This window comes from Ipomoea triloba, chromosome 10 (assembly GCF_003576645.1).
Source record: "Ipomoea triloba cultivar NCNSP0323 chromosome 10, ASM357664v1".
NCBI lineage: Eukaryota > Viridiplantae > Streptophyta > Magnoliopsida > Solanales > Convolvulaceae > Ipomoea > Ipomoea triloba.
Window position 1 is genome coordinate 16737952 of NC_044925.1, and position 20677 is coordinate 16758628.

A 20677-nucleotide genomic window follows, 5' to 3' on the forward strand; every position below is an offset into this window, starting at 1 on the left:
ATAATACTCATGCAATACAAGTATATTTTGTAATGGTATTGAGTAATGATTGTTTTACGTTAATTATGTATCTATATTATAAAATACCAATTGTGTGATATGTGATGATAAGTAAGTCTTATGATTTTTATGAAATTATTGCAAAGGATGAAATGTGACAAAGTGCTGATTTTAGCCTTCTTGTGAAATTTGAGTTGGGTTGGCCCAAGTATGAATTTATTTTTATTAAATTACTATGGAACCTATGAGCAAGCTTTTATGCTAAGTATGGATTTTTTTTTCCTAAAAATATTACTTTGAAAGATTGAGAACTAAGGTGTTGTGAGCAAAGTGAGGTTTTTAACCAAAGTATTACCTTGCAAATTATTATTTTATTTATGATGCTAAAAAGTATTCAAACTAAATATTTTTCAAGTTATGGAAGCTATGTGAAATTGTGAATATTTGATTGGAATTATTTTATGAATTGAGGAGTGCCCGTAAGGAACAATCCTCGGGTACTAGGGCACTATGGTGTGTTCTGTTGAGATGGGTCAGTGTACCCTAATTTCAGGAGTAGTCAGTAGAAACCTTATCCTAGCTACTAGGGCTGGTAACTTCTCGTTGAGGCTTGGAATCCTCGCTACTAGGGCTGGTAACTTCTCGTTGAGGCTTGGAATCCTCATTCGTAGGGCTGGTAACTTCTCGTTGAGGCTTGGAATCCTCATTCGGGGGTGTGCACACTTCTCGTTGAGGCTTGGAATCCTCATTCGGGGGTGTGCACACTTAAGGTTAGAGTCCGGTTTCCATTAGAAATGGGAAATGTGTGGAGTGTTCGGGTGTGTGGGAAACATCGTTCACTAGGGCCTAAGAATAAAGGACCATGTCCCATTTATGTGTGATTGATGCGCTTCCATATGTATTTTGTGGTGTGCAAGTGTGGCATAAATATAAAGTTTATATGAAAATTTTATAAGTGATGATATTGTGAAAAAGTTCTATATGATTACTTTACCTTATACTCACAAAATTGAAAATATTTTTAATATGGCATTGCAGCCAAGTTGAGCAATTGGTAAAGTATTTTCCCTTATCAAATAATTATTATTAAAATTATTTTTATAGGGGCAAGTAGTCCCTTACTTAGCATGTTATGCTAACCCCTTACTTTCTTGTTATGTTTTGAAATCTCTAAATGAGTAACAGGTGATATAGAAATATGGTGAAGTATGCTGCTATGAGAGCGATAGAACGTGATGCTTTGGAGGATTTAGAAATAAATGTTATGAACATTAAGAACTTTAATATGTGTTATGTTGTTAAAGACTACGTTGAGGATTGTAATTCTCTTTTGTTTTGGTTTTATTTATGTTAGCCTTAGCACTTAGGTATTGTGGTTGCCTAAGTGTGGCGGTAATGCCCTCAATAAGATTTTGAAAAGCTTCCGCATTCTAAGTTTTGTTTTAAGAATTACGTAATTAATTGGTGAAAATAAGAAAAAAATAGGCCGTTTTTGGGGGTGTTACAGCTTTGCTGCGGAGAAGGCTGATTCCGGCCTTCTTCGCCGCGGCCGAGTGGCGCCTAGCGCCTAGGCGCGATTTTTGCAACCTTGCTAAGGATGCTCTTAGCTTGCAAGCTTGCTCAAGTAGAAAAGTGCAACTTTGCAGCTTTTGTACTTATTTTTTTTTTTTTAATTATTACAAGTATTTTTACTCGTGCATTACACGGAATAGATTTGTTATAATATTTTAAGAATATTTAGATTGATATACAATTATATAAATTATAACATCGAATATTATATAGTGCAATTGATGAAATTGGTTGGATCGATTATGATTTATGATGTTTTCCTTGCTTTAATTAAAGCAAATAATTGTCCAATTACCCGTTGATGCACGTATAATTTTTTTTATTATATATTTAGATAATAAAATTAAAGATAAAATTATTTTAAAAAAATCTAATATTGAACGTGTACATTTATTTGATTATAAGATTAGTGCAAAAGTATCACTCAATTAATTGAATAATATATGACTTGTTTGTCTACAATTATCTTAAAAAGATCGATATGTAATATAACTTATGTAGTTATATTATTACTAAAATAAATATGAAAAAAAAAGAAATAATTTAATTTTAATTATTATAAAAATAAATTCAACGACCAATGTTTAGCTTAATTATCATAATAATTACTACGTATTAAGCAATTACACAAATATATGTGTAATTATTCTTTTATACTTTAAGTATATTCATTTCACCATATCGCATTTTGTTTTTTCTTCCTCCTCCATATCTGAATGAATTAATTGTAATTATTATAACAAATCCAACAACCCATGTTTAATTGTAATTATACTAATATCTGTGTAATTATTAGCTTAAATAATATAATTATTATTCAATTATACTAATATCTGTCTATTGTTCAAGTTATATAATAATCAAGAACAAAATGTATGTAATACAAGAAAATATACATATGAAAAAAATTCAGAAATCATNGGTAACTTCTCGTTGAGGCTTGGAATCCTCATTCGGGGGTGTGCACACTTAAGGTTAGAGTCCGGTTTCCATTAGAAATGGGAAATGTGTGGAGTGTTCGGGTGTGTGGGAAACATCGTTCACTAGGGCCTAAGAATAAAGGACCATGTCCCATTTATGTGTGATTGATGCGCTTCCATATGTATTTTGTGGTGTGCAAGTGTGGCATAAATATAAAGTTTATATGAAAATTTTATAAGTGATGATATTGTGAAAAAGTTCTATATGATTACTTTACCTTATACTCACAAAATTGAAAATATTTTTAATATGGCATTGCAGCCAAGTTGAGCAATTGGTAAAGTATTTTCCCTTATCAAATAATTATTATTAAAATTATTTTTATAGGGGCAAGTAGTCCCTTACTTAGCATGTTATGCTAACCCCTTACTTTCTTGTTATGTTTTGAAATCTCTAAATGAGTAACAGGTGATATAGAAATATGGTGAAGTATGCTGCTATGAGAGCGATAGAACGTGATGCTTTGGAGGATTTAGAAATAAATGTTATGAACATTAAGAACTTTAATATGTGTTATGTTGTTAAAGACTACGTTGAGGATTGTAATTCTCTTTTGTTTTGGTTTTATTTATGTTAGCCTTAGCACTTAGGTATTGTGGTTGCCTAAGTGTGGCGGTAATGCCCTCAATAAGATTTTGAAAAGCTTCCGCATTCTAAGTTTTGTTTTAAGAATTACGTAATTAATTGGTGAAAATAAGAAAAAAATAGGCCGTTTTTGGGGGTGTTACAGCTTTGCTGCGGAGAAGGCTGATTCCGGCCTTCTTCGCCGCGGCCGAGTGGCGCCTAGCGCCTAGGCGCGATTTTTGCAACCTTGCTAAGGATGCTCTTAGCTTGCAAGCTTGCTCAAGTAGAAAAGTGCAACTTTGCAGCTTTTGTACTTATTTTTTTTTTTTTAATTATTACAAGTATTTTTACTCGTGCATTACACGGAATAGATTTGTTATAATATTTTAAGAATATTTAGATTGATATACAATTATATAAATTATAACATCGAATATTATATAGTGCAATTGATGAAATTGGTTGGATCGATTATGATTTATGATGTTTTCCTTGCTTTAATTAAAGCAAATAATTGTCCAATTACCCGTTGATGCACGTATAATTTTTTTTATTATATATTTAGATAATAAAATTAAAGATAAAATTATTTTAAAAAAATCTAATATTGAACGTGTACATTTATTTGATTATAAGATTAGTGCAAAAGTATCACTCAATTAATTGAATAATATATGACTTGTTTGTCTACAATTATCTTAAAAAGATCGATATGTAATATAACTTATGTAGTTATATTATTACTAAAATAAATATGAAAAAAAAAGAAATAATTTAATTTTAATTATTATAAAAATAAATTCAACGACCAATGTTTAGCTTAATTATCATAATAATTACTACGTATTAAGCAATTACACAAATATATGTGTAATTATTCTTTTATACTTTAAGTATATTCATTTCACCATATCGCATTTTGTTTTTTCTTCCTCCTCCATATCTGAATGAATTAATTGTAATTATTATAACAAATCCAACAACCCATGTTTAATTGTAATTATACTAATATCTGTGTAATTATTAGCTTAAATAATATAATTATTATTCAATTATACTAATATCTGTCTATTGTTCAAGTTATATAATAATCAAGAACAAAATGTATGTAATACAAGAAAATATACATATGAAAAAAATTCAGAAATCATGTACGTAGGTAGACATACGGAAAAAGTTGTATATTTTCATGTAAAAGTTTTCTTCAAAAGAAAAATATGTTGATGCTCAATTTATGAATATAAAAAGTTTATTGTTTCATACTAATTATATATGAAACCCAGGCCAAAGACCTTGTGGTCAAGTGGCATCCGGTGTCCCGGTTCACACTCCCACCGATTATATTGGTAGCGTGCTGATAATGTATTGTAGTTTGATGCCCGTGGGCCATTAACTCCGAACTAGTGAACTTTGCAAGATAAGTGATATTGAAAAGACAAAGAGAGAAAGAAGATAGACAATAGTGTAGGAGATAATAAGGATTTCATTAAACTTTAATACAATACATGCCAGCATACATATAATACAAAATATAACGGATACAATAATGGCAGGTTTAATAGACGGACCGTTACGTCTGTTACACTATCAATAATGTCCATAATTATTATTTATTTATAACAATATACAAATATTATGAAACATATAGTAAAATTTGACGATAATAGATGAAAAGTTTGCTTGTTCAAATGTTACGGAAGAAAAAGTTTGTAGAGAAAATTTAGAAGTTTAGGGTTAGATGGATAAATTTTATTTATTTATAATAGAGAAGAAAAAGTCTAAAAAAAAAGAAGTTAAAAGTCAAATGCCATGTTTGGTAAATGGCTATTAGCTTATTGTGTTAGAAAGTATGATTAGTTGATAACATTAGCTGATTGTAGAAAGGTGTTTGGTAAATTAGTTGTTAGCTGATGACTGTTTGGTATAATTTCTTTTCTCAAAAAGCTAATTGAAATGGTTGTTTTGAGTAGCCTTTTGAATTTTAGTATTTTGGAGTTACAAAAAGCTTATTAACTAAACACCTATATTGATTTTTTAACTAAATCAAACAACTAATAGTTTGTACAAAAATAAAGACTAAGTCAAAGCTGAAACCATTCTCTCTCTAGCAATGTCTAGGGTTTTGTTCTTCTCCTAGGGTTTGCTAGGTTTTTTCGATTTTTTCCATTGCTTTCCTCCGGTGATCGCCAGTTTTCTGACTGTTATCACGTGTTCATGGCCTCGGAGACGACGGAAGGAGGTGTGGCGGGCCTAACCACACGCTGGGCGAATATGGTTCTAGAATATGAGGAGGCAACTTTCGAGCCAATAGGAGTTGATGACGATGCAATCGCGACTGTAGAAGGAAGAACATGGGCAGTGGTTGGCCGATTTCTGACGACTAAGCTGATTAAGCTAGAGTACATGCGCCAGGTTATGGCCTCAGTTTGGTAGCCGGTTAAGGGGGTACAGATTTCAGAGGTGCAACCGAATCTTTTCCTTTTTGTGTTCTACCATGAATCTGATATGCTGCATGTTTTGGGCCTTGGTCGTTCGAGAATGCTTCGCTAGTCTGCCAGCAGGTGTGCGATGGTGCTCTCCCGGCATCGGTGGCGCTGGACTCTCTGGATATGTGGGTTCAACTTCACGACTTACCCATGGGTTACACAACAGATATGGTATTGGAGTAAATTGGCAATCACATTGGCACTTTTGTTAAGACGGACGATCGCTTTGCTGGGGCTCCGTGGAAAACCTTTTACCGCATCCGGATTTCCCTCCCTGTGGACTAGCCGATTAAGCTGTGCACAATTTCTGCTTCTTCTATGGTTTATTAGAGCATTCACACAAGTTTTGTCTCAAGGCTAGGGAGGCAGCAGTTCCGGTAGAGCTATATTCGTATGATGCTACATTGCGATCGGGAGGCAATAGGGGGCCACGGCCGGTGGGTGAAAGGTGGCTGGTGCCTGCGGAGGGGCCGAATCACCTGGACAGTACGCCGGAGGCAGCATCCGTTGAGGTCGATACTGGTCATGCACGGGAGGTGGAACCGACTGTGGTTGCGGTGTCGAAACGGAGAGGGGAGGGTTCCAATGGTAGTGGCAGGAGGCTTGGCGGTGTGAGTGGTGATGCGACCATGGTTGATATTTCAAAAAACTTGCAGTAGGCGGGTACTGGTGTCCAGGCCCACCCGTCATCATGAGTATGTTGAGTTGGAACTGTCGTGGCTTGGGCAATCCATGTACAGTTCGCGAAGTAGTAGACCTTGTGTCTAGTAAGAAGCCCGATTTTGTCTTCCTCATAGAAACCAAGGTGAGGAGGATTCATGTTGAGCGTTTGTGTGTAAAACTTGGTTTTGAAGATTTGTTTTTTGTGGAGGGTGTTGGCCTGAGTGGAGGTTTAGCCTTGTTGTGGAAGAAGAACAACACGACCAGGCTCTTAAGTTTCTCGAAAAATCATGTTGATGTGGAAGTGAATCTTGCGGGGTATGGTGTTTGGCGTATGATTGGCTTTTATGAGTCGGAGGGGTGATTCGTGGGACTTGTTAAGGTCCCTAGCTGCTAGGTCCACTCTCCCTTGGGTGGTACTTGGTGATTTTAATGACCTCCTTTTCTAGCATGAGAAGCATGGAGGTAACTTGCACCCTGATGCTCTCCTACTAGGGTTCGGGAAGGCTATTAATGACTGCCGTTTGTTTCAATTGCCCATGCAGGGCTATCGTTCTACCTGGGAATGAGGGAAAGGAACTCCGGATTGGATGGAGGAGAGACTTGACAAGGTGCTCGCAGGGGATGATTGGTGTAGCTGCCTCCCAAATGCGCGTGTGACTAATCTTCTTACTAGACCGTCTGATCACTCTACTATCTTTTTGAGTGTTAAAACTGATCGGGTGAGACATAGAGGGCCAAGACGGGGATTTAAATTTGAAATGGCATGGCTATTGGATGAGGGGTGCAGAAAACAGGTTGAGGATGCTTGGCAGGAGGCTAGGGGTGGTGGTTTACTGGGTTGTCTTCACCACTGCGATGACAAGTTGACCAGGTGGGGAGGAGACCGTTTCCATCATTTTGGTGAACAGATAAAGATCTTTCGCAAGGAGCAGTTGCACCTGGGTGACCTAGGGATCCCATATCTCTTGCGGAGTTTCATCGTATTGAGACAGAGCTTTGTCGCTTGGAGACCCAGGAGGTTGTTTTTTGGAGACAGAGAGCAAAGCAACATTGGTTGAAAGGAGCCGATGCCTATACAAAGTTTTTTCACAGGTATGCTTTTGCTCGTAAAAGAAGAATACTATGTCTACACTAAAGAATGAGTCTGGTGTGTGGATGGAAGATGATAGTTTAAAACCTGTTATGTTAAATTATTTTTAAGATATTTTCTCTTCTAATAACTCATCGTCTGTGGACTCTTTTATTGCATCTGTTATCCCCCGTGTTTCCCAAAGTCAAAATGAAGCCCTCCTTAGGCCTTTCGAGGCGGAGGAGGTTAATGTTGCATTGTTTTCTATATTTCCTAACAAATCCCTAGGCCCAGATGGGATGAACCCGGGGTTCTTTCAGCATTTCTAGGAGATAGCAGGAGGAGATGTCTCATCTTTTGCGAGTAGCTGTCTAGATGGTTGTTCTTTTCCGAATGGGCTGAATGATACAAATGTTGTTTTGATTTCAAAGAAAAGCATCCCTGAGGTGGTGTCTAATCTCCGTCCTATTGCCTTGTGTAACGTGGTCTATAAGATCATGGAAAAAATGATTGCGAATAGGATGAAACCTTTGTTGGGGGATATCATTTCCGAATCCCAAAGTGTTTTCATTCCTGACAGACTTATTACGGACAATATCTTAATTGCCGCAGAGGTGGGACATTTTCTGAATAGAAAGCAGAGTAGGGTGGTTGGTTGGGGCGCCCTAAAATTAGACATGGCCAAAGCTTAAGGACAAAGACTTGATCATGTGGTGCTCCACACCGATTGTGCGAACCTTCAACGGCTGCTTACATCGGCACACAACAAACTTTTTTCTTACGTTGCTTTTTCCATTGAAGCCTCAACAGCTATTATGTCGTCTTTTACTCATTGTTCAGTAAGTTTGGTCCCTAGATCTGCTAATCTAGGTGCACACGCTCTTGCTTCTTTGGCCTATTCTCAGGCTGACTTTTTGTATTGGGATTCTATCCCACCTGACACTATTGCTGCTTTGATTTAATATACCGCTATTGGTTGGCTTTTAAAAAAATAACTAATAGTGATCAAATAAGTCAAAACTAACTGATAGGCTAATTATTTACCAAACAGGACCAATAACATTTTTAATACCCATAGAATTTGAATATCTACGGGCTTTTAAAGATGGATCGAATATCTAGAAATACCACCGGCCTTAGTCCATACGAGTTTAGGGTGTGTTTGGTTCGCACATGGGAATCGGAATCGGTATGGGTATCAAATAATTGGTAAGAGTAATGGGTTTTGGTAAAAGTATTTTTCATATTTGGTAGTAGGGTGAATGAGAATGATTATTAATAGTTCGAGAAGAAAGAAGGAAGGGAAATAAAACTCTTATTTAATAAAGGTATGGGTTTTTCAATTAATGGGGTATTCCAAATCCATAGTGGCCCTGTTTGGTAAATGGTTGTTGGCTGATTGGGTTGGCTGTTTGGGTTAGAAGGTATGATTTGTTAATACCATTAGTTGATTGTAAAAAGTTGTTTGATAGATTAGCTGTTAGCTGATAGCTGTTTGGTATAATTTTTTTTCTCAAAAAGCTAATTGAAAAGGCTGTTTTGAATAGCCTTTTGAATTTTAGTATTTTAGAGTTACAAAAAGCTTCTTAACCAAACAACTAATAGTGATCAAATAAGCCAAAATTGGCTGATAAGCTGATAATTTACCATAATTTTTTTTCTCAAAAAGCTAATTGAAAATGCTGCTTTGAGTAGCCTTTTGAATTTTAGTATTTTAGAGTTACAAAAATCTTCTTAACCAAACTAATAGTGATCAAATAAGCCAAAATTGGCTGATAAGGTGATAATTTACCAAACAGGCCAGTAGTATTCTAAAACCTATCAACCAAACAATAACAATCACTTTGATACCCATACCTTATACCAAAACCTGTAAACCAAACACACACTCAGATTGAATACACCCCTTTTATCAATCACATTGAATACACCCCTTTTATCAATCACATTTATATGCGACTTTGAACTCACCTGAAATGGCACAAGGAATAAGCAATAGTTTTCCATTTTCTGATTTCTACACAATTCTGCTTTCCAATTCTTAGAAAATTGAAACTCTCACCAAATGTTTTGCAAATGAAAATTGTTAGAGGCATATCCCTCTGCAGGATTGAAATTGAAGAGGGGTTCCAGTCCAGAAATACAATAATTAATCAAAATGTCCCATTTTGTTGTATACACTTTCCATTTCCATTTCCATTTCCATCTTGTGTAAACAAAGAAGAAAAAATATAGTTACAATGTGAAAAAGAAGCAATTAAGCCTAATAGTAACCTCATGTTCAACTAACTAGTGTAAGCATTTATCTGTACAATTTTGATAATCAACAAGCATGAGGAAAGAACAATGTGTCCTAATCTAGTGCGCTTCCAAAACAAGAAGTCCAACCTTCTGATATGCCTGGAAAGCATAGCATATATATGATATACATATAAAGCAATGTAAGTGTATGGTGAAAATCATCAATATCCCCTTGATCCTCTAGATTGATAAAGTTCCAAACTCTTTCTAGCTTCCTGCACTAGTGTTACAACCATGGGATCTTGCATCAAGTGACCTTGCTTTGTGGCCCACTCAAAAACTATAAATGCATCCTCTTTGGCTAGGTCCTCGCTATCAGGAACGCTCATTGCCATGTAACACAACAACATTATGGAAGGGATTTGAACCATTAGCTCACCAAAGTAGATAAGAGGTACGAGGTGCTTAGTGCCCCCTTCTTGAATTATGGCCTTGCAATGGTTGACATGAAGGAAATTGTCGGTACAGGCGAACTTGTTGAGTGCGATTGCTGCCTCCCTAGTCACCTCGGGCTCCCTGTCATCGAGCAGTGCGACTAAGGGGGCAATCATTCTTGTTTCTGAAGCTCGGAAAGTCCTGGCTAAGTTACCTATAGACGCGATGCTGGGTATAAAAATGTCTGAATCAGATTTAGTTATGATCCTCAAGAACTGGTCTACAACGGCCTTGGCAGCCGGGGAAGTAGGCTTGAAAGCAGAGCGGCGCAAGTCTGAATTCTGCTCTGATACTGCTGTGATCTCCAACAACGCCATGGCGGAATGATACTGCACATCGTCAGCTCCCTTCTCCAGCAAAACTGCAAAACACAGAAGCGCTCTAGACTCCGTAATGTTCCTGCAAATCGAAGCATTTCCTGCACACAAATGCCTGAGAGATCTAGCAGACATGGCTTTCATCTCTGCCTTGGTTTGTGGGTCTTCATATTCCCTTCCCTTAATGCTATTTCCTGGGAATGCAACATGGTGCTGCCCCTTCTGTCGTTGGTTAACCTTACCGCTATTCGCTTTGCCACTTCCCCCGCCCTTGAAGTTGTTGTTAGGCTGTGGCTGTGGCTGTGGCTGTGATTTCGCATTCGCGTTTGGTTTCATGGCCAATGTGTTGGTTACCACGTTGTGCATTTCGGTGGCTCTTTCATTAACCATTGGATGAGCAACTTGTGTTTCGAAATGCTTGTCTTCATCGCTCATATTGGTGCCACCAGAACCTGAATTTGCCATCACCACTGTGTGAATGTCCATGTTATGCTTGCTAGCAATGGCGTATTTGCTGTGTTCTTGAATTGTCTCGAATGCAAGATGGCTAACAAGTAGCCTGATAGTGTTCGTTTGGGCGAAATGATCTTGGCATTTGGGATGATTTGCCGCCAACTCAGAGATAGCCCAAGCCACCACAACTTGAACCTTCATGTGCCCTTCTTTGAGAATTTTCGCAAATACCTGGCAGACACCGGCGTTAACAATATGCTCCACGCTTTCAGGATCACGCCCTAGAAGCCCAATGGCTCTTGCGGCGTTTTCCTGCCCTTCCATCCGCCCTTCTTTCGCTAATTTCAACAGCGGCGCCACTCCGCCTTCCTCTATGATCAATTTTCCGTATCGATCATTGTCGCGAGCCAACGACACCAGCGAGGCCGCCGCGTCGGACCGGTCCTCCACCGATCCCGAGCACAGAATCGCAATCTGCTCCCAAATCAGGCACAGAATCGGCTCGTTCGCGGCGATCGGAGGGAGGCCGAGATACTCGTCGTCGCGGTCGTCCGCCGGGGCCGACACACGGAGGAGCCACGACACGTCGCCGATGGAATTCTCGAGCTGTTGCGAGGTTTTCCGGAATGCGGCGGCGGGGATAATGGTGAACACCTTCCTCAACCCGCTCGCCCTGCACTTGAAGATGAGGGTCAGCGCCTTGTCGAGGACTTGCTCCGTGTCGTCGATGATCCGGCGCGTGGGCCTTTCGTACAAATCGCTGCTGGCACGCGCCGCCTGCCGGAGAAGCCCCAGAAGCTTCTCCGTTTTGGATTTGATCTCTAGGCATTCTTGACGGAAGGAGCAAACGCCGTCAGCGTTCTTTACAACCTGGTCTGCCAATTGGATAGGCTTTGCTAGTATTTGTTTTACGATGTCCGCCATTAAAATAGCGGACCGTTATCTCTCGAATGAAGCCAAAGTCTCTATTTATTAATGTATCACACTAAACAATTACCTTTTTTTTTTTTCTAAAAAAAAAGAGATTTGAAAGTTTTGGTTATGGCTTTTCACGCCCTTACAAGGGAGGGTTTTGACGGCGGAGGTGGCGTTGGGCTGCGAGTGGCGGTTCGCGGCGGTGATTGCGGTGGCCGGTGGTTGAGTTTGGGTATAGAATGATCAAACGCGATTGTCTCTTTGCTTTTAAAAGAAAACTCTAAGGACCCAACATTTTTAACCTTAATTAGAGGAAGTGCATTGGTTGGATTGAAGTAAACAAAATTTATTAGGGAGTAATGGAGTATGATACCAAACGTATTTGTTTGGATAGACTAATATCCCTTCCATCCAAAATAATTTATCTGACTTTCATCAAATACAGATTATAATATTTTTAATTTTGTCTATATCTTAAGTAAAAATTCTTCAAAACTGTCAAAATGTTTAATTGAATCCAAAATTATCGGATTAGCAGGTTAATGCATCATGAGTCTGACACATGTCTTTTCTTAATTTTAAATTTTTAAATATTTTTTATTTTTTACTTTTTGTTTTTTGTTTCTTTTAAAATAATTTTTACTATCTCCAATTCATATCATTATTATCAATCAATTAATCAATATCTTCCTAGTTATAAAATCTTAATTATGAACATTATTATGGTGATTGATGACATGATTTGTCACCATCCAAAATAATTTATCTACTTCCTCAAATCTATATCTATATAATCTATTTATCTATACTATATATAAAAACAAAATCCTCACTTTAAGCTTTCGGCCCAAAACAGTCCTACAATATTTAGGATGCGATTATTTCCTATTTTCCTATTTGTTGTATAATTCTACATTACAATTCCTATCATAGTACTATTCTGCATTACAATTCCTATCGTACTACAATTCTACATTATAATTCCTATCGTACTACAATTCTATCGTAATAAGATACAACCTTATATAAATCCCTAATCCTACACTGCGAACGTTAAAAGAGAAACATAAATAATTAGACAAATTGGAAAAGGGAAATGATATTACTAATTGACTAAAAATTATTTAAAAACATTAAAAAAAATTAATTACACTTTTCTTTTGAAAACTTTAAATTGTTTAAGCTTTAAAAAAATTAACTAAACATGGGATGTTAGATTTCTTATAATAATTAAAATTAATTCATTCACATATGGAGGAAGAAAGAAATTAAATGCGACATGGTGAAAATGAATATACTTAAGGTATAAAAATATAATTGCACATATATTAGTGTAATATCTGTTCATAATTACTTTCTCAACTTACTGAAGCACAAAAAGTCAACATTGCCTCCACTGGGACTCAAACACACCCCTTCCCTTTCCATATGGGAGTGCAACAGGGTGCCATTACACCACAAAGTCTTGGAATTATGGTAATTAAGCTAAACATTGATCATTGAATTTATTTTTATAATAAGTATAATTAAATTATTTCTCATTTTTCCATATTTATTTTAGTAATAATATAATTACATAAGTCATATTACATATCGATCTTTTTAAGATAATTGTTGACAAACAAGTCATATATTATTCAATTAATTGAGTAATACTTTTGCACTAATCTTATAATCAAATAAATGTATACGTTCAATATTAGAATTTTTTTTTATAATTTCATATTTATTTTTATTATCTAAATATATAATAAAAAATTTATCCGTGCATCGCATTGGGTAATTGGAAAATTATTTGCTCTAATTCAAGCAAAGAAAACATCAAAAAACATAATCGATCCAACCAATTTCATCAATTGCGCTATATAATATTCGATGTTATAATTTATATAATTGTATATCGATCCAAATATTCTTAACATATTATAACAAATCAAATCCGTGCAACGTACGAGCAAAAATACTAGTAATATAAAAAAACATCTTCTTCCCAAATTTTTCCGCTCAAATATATTAGCTATAATTGGTAATAAACAAATAACTATAATTGTATGAAATTATATTAATTATAATTGAATTCCATATATATTATATTGCAATACCTATTTGTTTACAATTCCATTTTTTTATTACCAATTACCAATTATTACCAAAAGATATGCTATTATTACGTTAATGGTGAAACATATGAATCGACTCCATTATATTATATTACATACATAGTTGAATTCCATATATATTATATTCCAATACCTATTTATTTACTATTACATTTGTTTATTATCAATTCCCACAAGTGACGATTCCCTCTGGGCCAGCTCCCGTGCCTCCCGGAGCGTCGGACGGAGTGCCTGTAAATAGGCATCAATGTACATATTTACTGTTCTTAATTTTTTTTAGTTACATTCATTACAGGTTCTTATATTTTGCAATCACAAGCGCTGGGATTAATTGTTGGTAGCTTCAATTGCTGAAAGGTAAGCTAATTTGTCAAATAACTAAAACTTTTATTCTAAGTATTAACTATTCTTTTTTTAATTGATTTTTTAAACTATTCTTTTATATTTGAAATCTTATATTTTCAACTCTCTTGATCCTTTAATTACAAATGCAGATATTTGGAGCCTAATAAGCAATGTGATGCAAAGGATAGTGGATCTGTTAAGAGATGTGAAAGTTGATAAGCAATTAATAAAATATTTTCCTGTTAAAATCCTAGACATTTATGCTTTTGGGCATTAAAGATTTCAAATTTTAAATTTGTGTGATTTGTTTAAATCTTAACATTTCATGGTCTTACATTACTTTGAATATGCAGTTGTTTTATCCGTTTATTCATACCATGTTCAGATGTGAAATTATAGTTAAAAAAAAAGAATATTAAAAAATAATTAACTGAAAATTAAACGGCACGGAATTTAGGCCATTTGAAAAAAGTAAATTAATATTAATATTTGATTGAAAATTGAACGAAAAAGGAAATGAATTTATTTCTAAAATTAAATTATTATAATTATATTAATCATATTAATATTTATGAAGGAAAAAGAAAATGAATATATTAATATTTCATTGGAAATATAATTGTCAATCATATTTTTATAATTATATTACTTATTAATTATATGAAAATGAATATTAAAATCTTTTTATGAATGAAAAAGGAAATAAATATTACACACGAGAATTTTTTATTAATATTATGTTACTAATGTTACTAATTGGCACAGGAATCCGGCCAAATGAAAAAGGAGATTAATAATAAAAATTCACTATAAATATAACATAACTTTTCTTATGCAAAAATTAGTAACCACCAAATGAAATGTTAGGAAAAAATTATGAAGGAAAAATAAATGGAAATGATTATTCCTTTTATGAAGGAAAAAGGAAATTATTATATTCATATTCCACTGGAAATATAATCGACAATTATATTATAATTATAATTATAGTAATTATTTAGAAGGAAAAAAAGAATTTATTAATATTTCACTGAAAATATATTCAACAATTATATTTTTACAATTATATTACTTTTTAATCATTATGAACGAAAAGGAAACGAATATTACACGAGAATCTGTTATTAATATTTTCTTACTAATTAGCAAGGAATCAGGCCAATTAATTGACAATTATCAGGAAAAATAAATGGAAAGCAATATTAATTCTTTTGATGAAGGAGAAAGAAAATGAATATACTCAAAAGAAAATGGAATATTATGAAAAATGAAATGAATATATTAATATTTTACTAGAAATATAACACAACTTTTCCCTACGAAAAAATTAGTAACCACCATATGAATGATTAGGAAAAAAATATAAAGGAAAAAGGAATGTAAAATGATATTAATTCTTGTTATGAAGGAAAAAGGAAATGAATATATTCAAAAGTAAATGAAATATTAGGAAAAACGAAATGAACATATTAATATTTCACTGGAAATATAACACAGCTTTCTATACGAATAAATTAGTAACCACCAAATGAAATATTAGGAAAAAATTATGAAGGAAAAAATACTGGAAATGAATATTAATTTTTTTATGAAGGGAAATGGAAATGAATATATTTATAAGGAAATGAAATATTAGGAAAAACGAAATGAATATATCAATATTTCACTGGAAATATAACACAACTTTTCCCTATGAAAAAATTAGTGACCACCATATGAAATATTAGAAAAAAATTATGAAGGAAAAAAGAATGGAAATCAATATTAATTATTTTTATGAAGGAAAAATGAAATGAATATATTTAAAAAGAAATGAAATATTAGAAAAAACGAAATGAATATATTATTAATATTTCACAGGAAATATAGCATAGCTTTCCCTACAAAAGAATTAGTAACCAACAAATGAAATATTAGGAAAAAATTATGAAAGAAAAAGGAATGACAATCAATAATTCTGTTTAGAGTTAATTCCATTTTATTTACCAAAAAAAAAAGTGTTAATTCCATTTTTGGTTATAGATTTATAGGTGGCAATCCACTTTTAGTCCTTTTTTATTAGAACATCCACTTTTGGTCTTAGTATTATTGTGACATGACCATTTTTTGTCCTTTATCAACAAATCAGTTAAAATATCGTTAAATACAAGGACATTTCGATCTTCAATTATTAATGTTTTCAAAAAAATAAACATAAAAAATATAGCGGTTTAACATACTTTGTATAGAAAAGATTGAAATGACTCTGTATTTAACGATATTTCAACCATTTTGTTGATAGAGGACAAAAATTGGTCATGCCACAATAATACTAGGACCAAATGAGGATGTTTTAATAAAAAATGACTGAAAGTGGATTGTCTCCTATAAATTTAGGACCAAAAATGGAATTAACTCATTCTTTGTATAAAGGAAAAAGGAAATGAATATATTGAAAAATATATTAAAATATTACGAAAAATAAATGAATATATTAATATTTCATTTGAAATATAATCGGCAATTATATTATTATAATTATTTTTTTTAGAGTAAAAACTTATATCATTAAATCAGAAGCAATAATGTTCGCAAGGAAAATAGGAGGGGAGTGCAACCACTCCCCGTAACGTGACTCAGACACGGCTTCCCTGGCTAAAGCATGGGCTGCACAATAATGATATGAATTAAATATTAATTAATTAATTATATTAATTATTAATTATATTAATAAATACTACTCCATAATAATTAATATTTGTTAACTAGAAGTTTGAGCAATCATTTCACCAACTTTAGATGTCGTTTATCAAATTAATTAGTACACGTGTGACATGAACACTGTAGAAAGTCGAACATATTTAATATATAATAATAATAATAATAAATTAGTGTAATTGACTAATAATAGTTGCTTAATAATTATTATGGTAATTAAGCTAAATATTGGTCGTTGAATTTATTTTTATACTCCGTAATAATTAAAGTTAAATTATTTCTCATTTTTCCATTTTTATTTTTGAAATAATGTAATTACTTAAGTTATATTAAATATCGATCTTTTTAAGATAATTGTAAACAAACAAGTCATATATTATTCAATTAATTGAGTGATACTTTTGCACTAATCTTATAATCAAATAAATGTACATGTTCAATATTAGATTTTTAAAAAATAATTTTATATTTTATTTTATTATCTAAATAAATAATAAAAAAATTTATCCGTGAATCGCACAGGTAATTGGACAATTATTTGCTCTAATTCAAGCAAAGAAAACATTAGAAAACATAATCAATCCAATCAATTTCATCAATTGCGCTATATAACATTCGATGTTATAATTTATATAATTGTATATCGATTCAAATATTCTTAAAATATTATAAAAATTTCATTCCGTGCGTTGCACGGGCGAAAATACTAGTATGGATTATAATAATTTTAATTTTATCTTGAGAAAAAAGGTCAAATTGGTGTCCTAAGTTGAATAGTGTAATTGGTTGAAGCTGAATGTGGATGGAAGCTATTCTAACTCCAATGGTACATCGGGCTGGGGAGGTGTTTTGCAGGACCATAACGGTCGCTGGATTGAAGGTTTCATATACAATATAGGTCGTTGTTCTATTGGGGAAGCGGAACCTTGGGGTGTGCTTCAGGGTCTTCGCATGGCGGCTCGAAAGGGAATCCCCAATCTTATAGTAGAAAGTGATTCTAAAGTGACAATTGACCACTTGCGGGGCTTAACTCCTTTTACGGGGCAGTATAATAATGTCATTCGTCGATGTGTTGCGGAGATGGCGGGATTCTGCAGTATTACTTTCAGGCATGTGTTTAGGGAGAAAAACCGACTTCCCGATGCTCTGGCCAAGAGAGCCCTTTCAAGCCGTAGTGGTTTGGTTATATGGAATGAAGCTCCAAATGGGCTAGAGGCTTTGATTCATGACGACCAGAGTAGGGCTAGCTTCAAAAGGCGTATCCCTGCCAGGGGAGTGTGCTGAGTTTTTGTCTTTCTTTATCGGGTACTACCCTCCTTATTTGATCAAAAAATCAATTAATAAATATCTTCCTAAAAATTAAACCATTTCAGTTTTATTGAAGAATTTCCAAATTTAAAATCACTTTCAAATACCTCTTGCTTCGTCAACAATGGTAGATTCCTTCAACAGATCTCCATCGCCATTGCCGTTAAGGCACAATCCCTACCCAAGAACCTCTACCTCCTCGGAGGTCCATTTTGTTGCCAGAAGAAGTTTCAATGGCAGCCCTTCTCCCAAGCCTTTTCCGCTCACGAACCCCATACGAGGCTTCAACCCCATCACTCCCTCTAATAACCCTGCAACTCTGCAAGTACTGAACTTTTTGAATTCAAGAAAACTTATAGTAAGAGTTTTGAAGATATAGTTTTTTTTGGTTAATTTTTCTTGATTTTGTTTGGATTTGGGTATTTTTAGAGACAAAACGAAAGAGCAACGAAACTTCAGTCACTGGCAAAGGGCTCTATGAATTTCATGTCTTCGACCATTTCCGCCGCTTCCAAGATCTGTGCGTCTATGATACCCCGGATTTAATTCATGCCTCGAACCCCGGTAATTATTTCTACCGTGTGGTTAATTTTATTTAATTGGGCCCAATTCCTTTAAATAGGAATATATTTCATATTCTAATTGGTGAATTAATAAGAAAGCCCAATTCCTTGATTTAATTTTGTAAGGGATTTTCCACTTGGGTCTTTTCATCCCTTACAGTAAAGTAAATATTTAATTGGCCCAATCCTTGAAGGATCATGCCTTGTATAAATTAAATTAATTTTATTTAGATAGCCCATTCCTTATGGATGAGCCCATGTTCTATTTAAACAACCTAATATTATATACACTATATATGTAATGATTTTCAAGGTTCATATAAAAGCTTCCTAATAATGATTTCCTAGCCTCTATCCTTCTCTTGCAAAATACTTTCACCATCTCTTTCATTCCTAAAACCCTACACACACACCATTTTTCATCCTAGCAAGGTTGCAAGGAAGATTGCTCTTTTAGGATTTATTGTGCTTGGGTAAGTACTAATCTCTAGTTAGATTGCATTTCATCTTGTAATTTCCTAGTCTTTCTATAAGCTTCTTATTATCCTTCTTTGGGGTTTCTTGGGGTAAGATGACCAAGGAGGTGATGGTGATTTGAAGGATTGAGCTTAGGAGTGGTGATTGCTCTTGGATTGATAAAGCTTCAAGAGGTAATCTTCCATGTCACACTAAAATCTACTTTCACTCTTGAATATATGTATATGATTTGGTGTTGTGGAATCCTGTGGAATTTCTTTGGGGTTTAGCATTTGATTTGTTGGATTGTTGAATCTATAGTGTGGATCTTTGGACTTGTGTTCATTATCCTTTCATCTAGATGTATATGCGTATTTATTGTTATGGATTCCATGTATTATTGGCCTCTGAGATGTGTAATCTGATCATATTCTGTATTCTGGAAATGAACTATCGTGTATCCTGTTCCAAGTCTGGGATCTATGTATTGGAGTTGCACTTGCGGTGCGTTTGGGCCGTATAATGTGTCCCGCCTGGAAGTTCCGCATGTGTCTGACAGTATGGGGTGGCGGAGGGTGTCATTCTGCCATGGTGATCCGCCTCTTCATGCGGAAGAGTGCGTGGATCCGTGTGTTCCGTCCGCTTGATTCGTGAGTTGGAGTGGTTGGGTATGGCGGTCCAGTGTGTTCCGTCAATGTGTTCTTTCAGTGCATTTCCTGGTTCTGTTCCAGTGAGTGTTTTGTGGTCTATTGACTCTGTTGTTTCACCTTTGATTCTGGAATTTGTTCAGAATATATTATTGAGTATTCCACCTTGATTGTTGAGTATTTATTCATGGTCATTAGTCATTTATCTTGGATTATTGAGCTAGTATTGTGGTTGATTCCTTGGCTATTTTTCTGAGCATGAATTGTGTCCATGTTTTGAATTTGAGTACTGTGAGTATGGATTATTCCTTTGGAATTGACTATGAGTTTGACGTATTGAGACCTTGAGTCCTTATGGGTAATTCTTTGGCTTCTTGAGTCTTTTGTACCCTTTGGGAATGGTTATTTGAGCCAAGGTTTTATAGGTGGTTATTGTTATGAGAGGAGTTGGTTGGGCTATGTTGCCTCTGTGTTGGTTGGGCTAGGTTTGCCTTTGTGTTAGTTGGGCTTGTGCCTCTGTGGTTGGGCTTTGTGCCTCTGTGAATGGGTGTTATGCCTCTATGATTGAACACTACGTGTCTCTGTGGTAATGGGCTTTTACGCCTCTGTGATTGGACATTGATTGCCTCTGTGGTGTGGTATTGGTAATATGGTTTGGTGATATGGTTTGTTAATATGGTTGGTGGTTGTAGTTTGGGTTGTATCCTATGTACCTTGGTTTGGGGGTCACTCTAAGGGAGTGATGTGAGATTGTGCTTAGGTGGTTTCACTTGTGATCATTCTGG

At 34.6% G+C, this 20677-nt stretch overlaps 1 protein-coding gene across 1 annotated transcript; it reads right to left on the reverse strand.

Annotated features, from left to right (window-relative positions):
* Positions 1 to 9468: 9468 nt before the first annotated feature.
* On the reverse strand, positions 9469 to 11977 carry LOC116032016. Its single transcript, XM_031274403.1, has one exon. The coding sequence runs from the start codon at positions 11763 to 11765 to the stop codon at positions 9798 to 9800; it is 1968 nt and encodes a 655-aa protein (XP_031130263.1). The 5' UTR covers positions 11766 to 11977; the 3' UTR covers positions 9469 to 9797.
* Positions 11978 to 20677: the final 8700 nt, after the last annotated feature.

What these genes read in the sequence shown, in the direction of transcription:
- LOC116032016 (XM_031274403.1), bottom strand. Translation starts at nt 11,765, where the DNA reads ATGGCGGACATCGTAAAACAAATACTAGCAAAGCCTATCCAATTGGCA.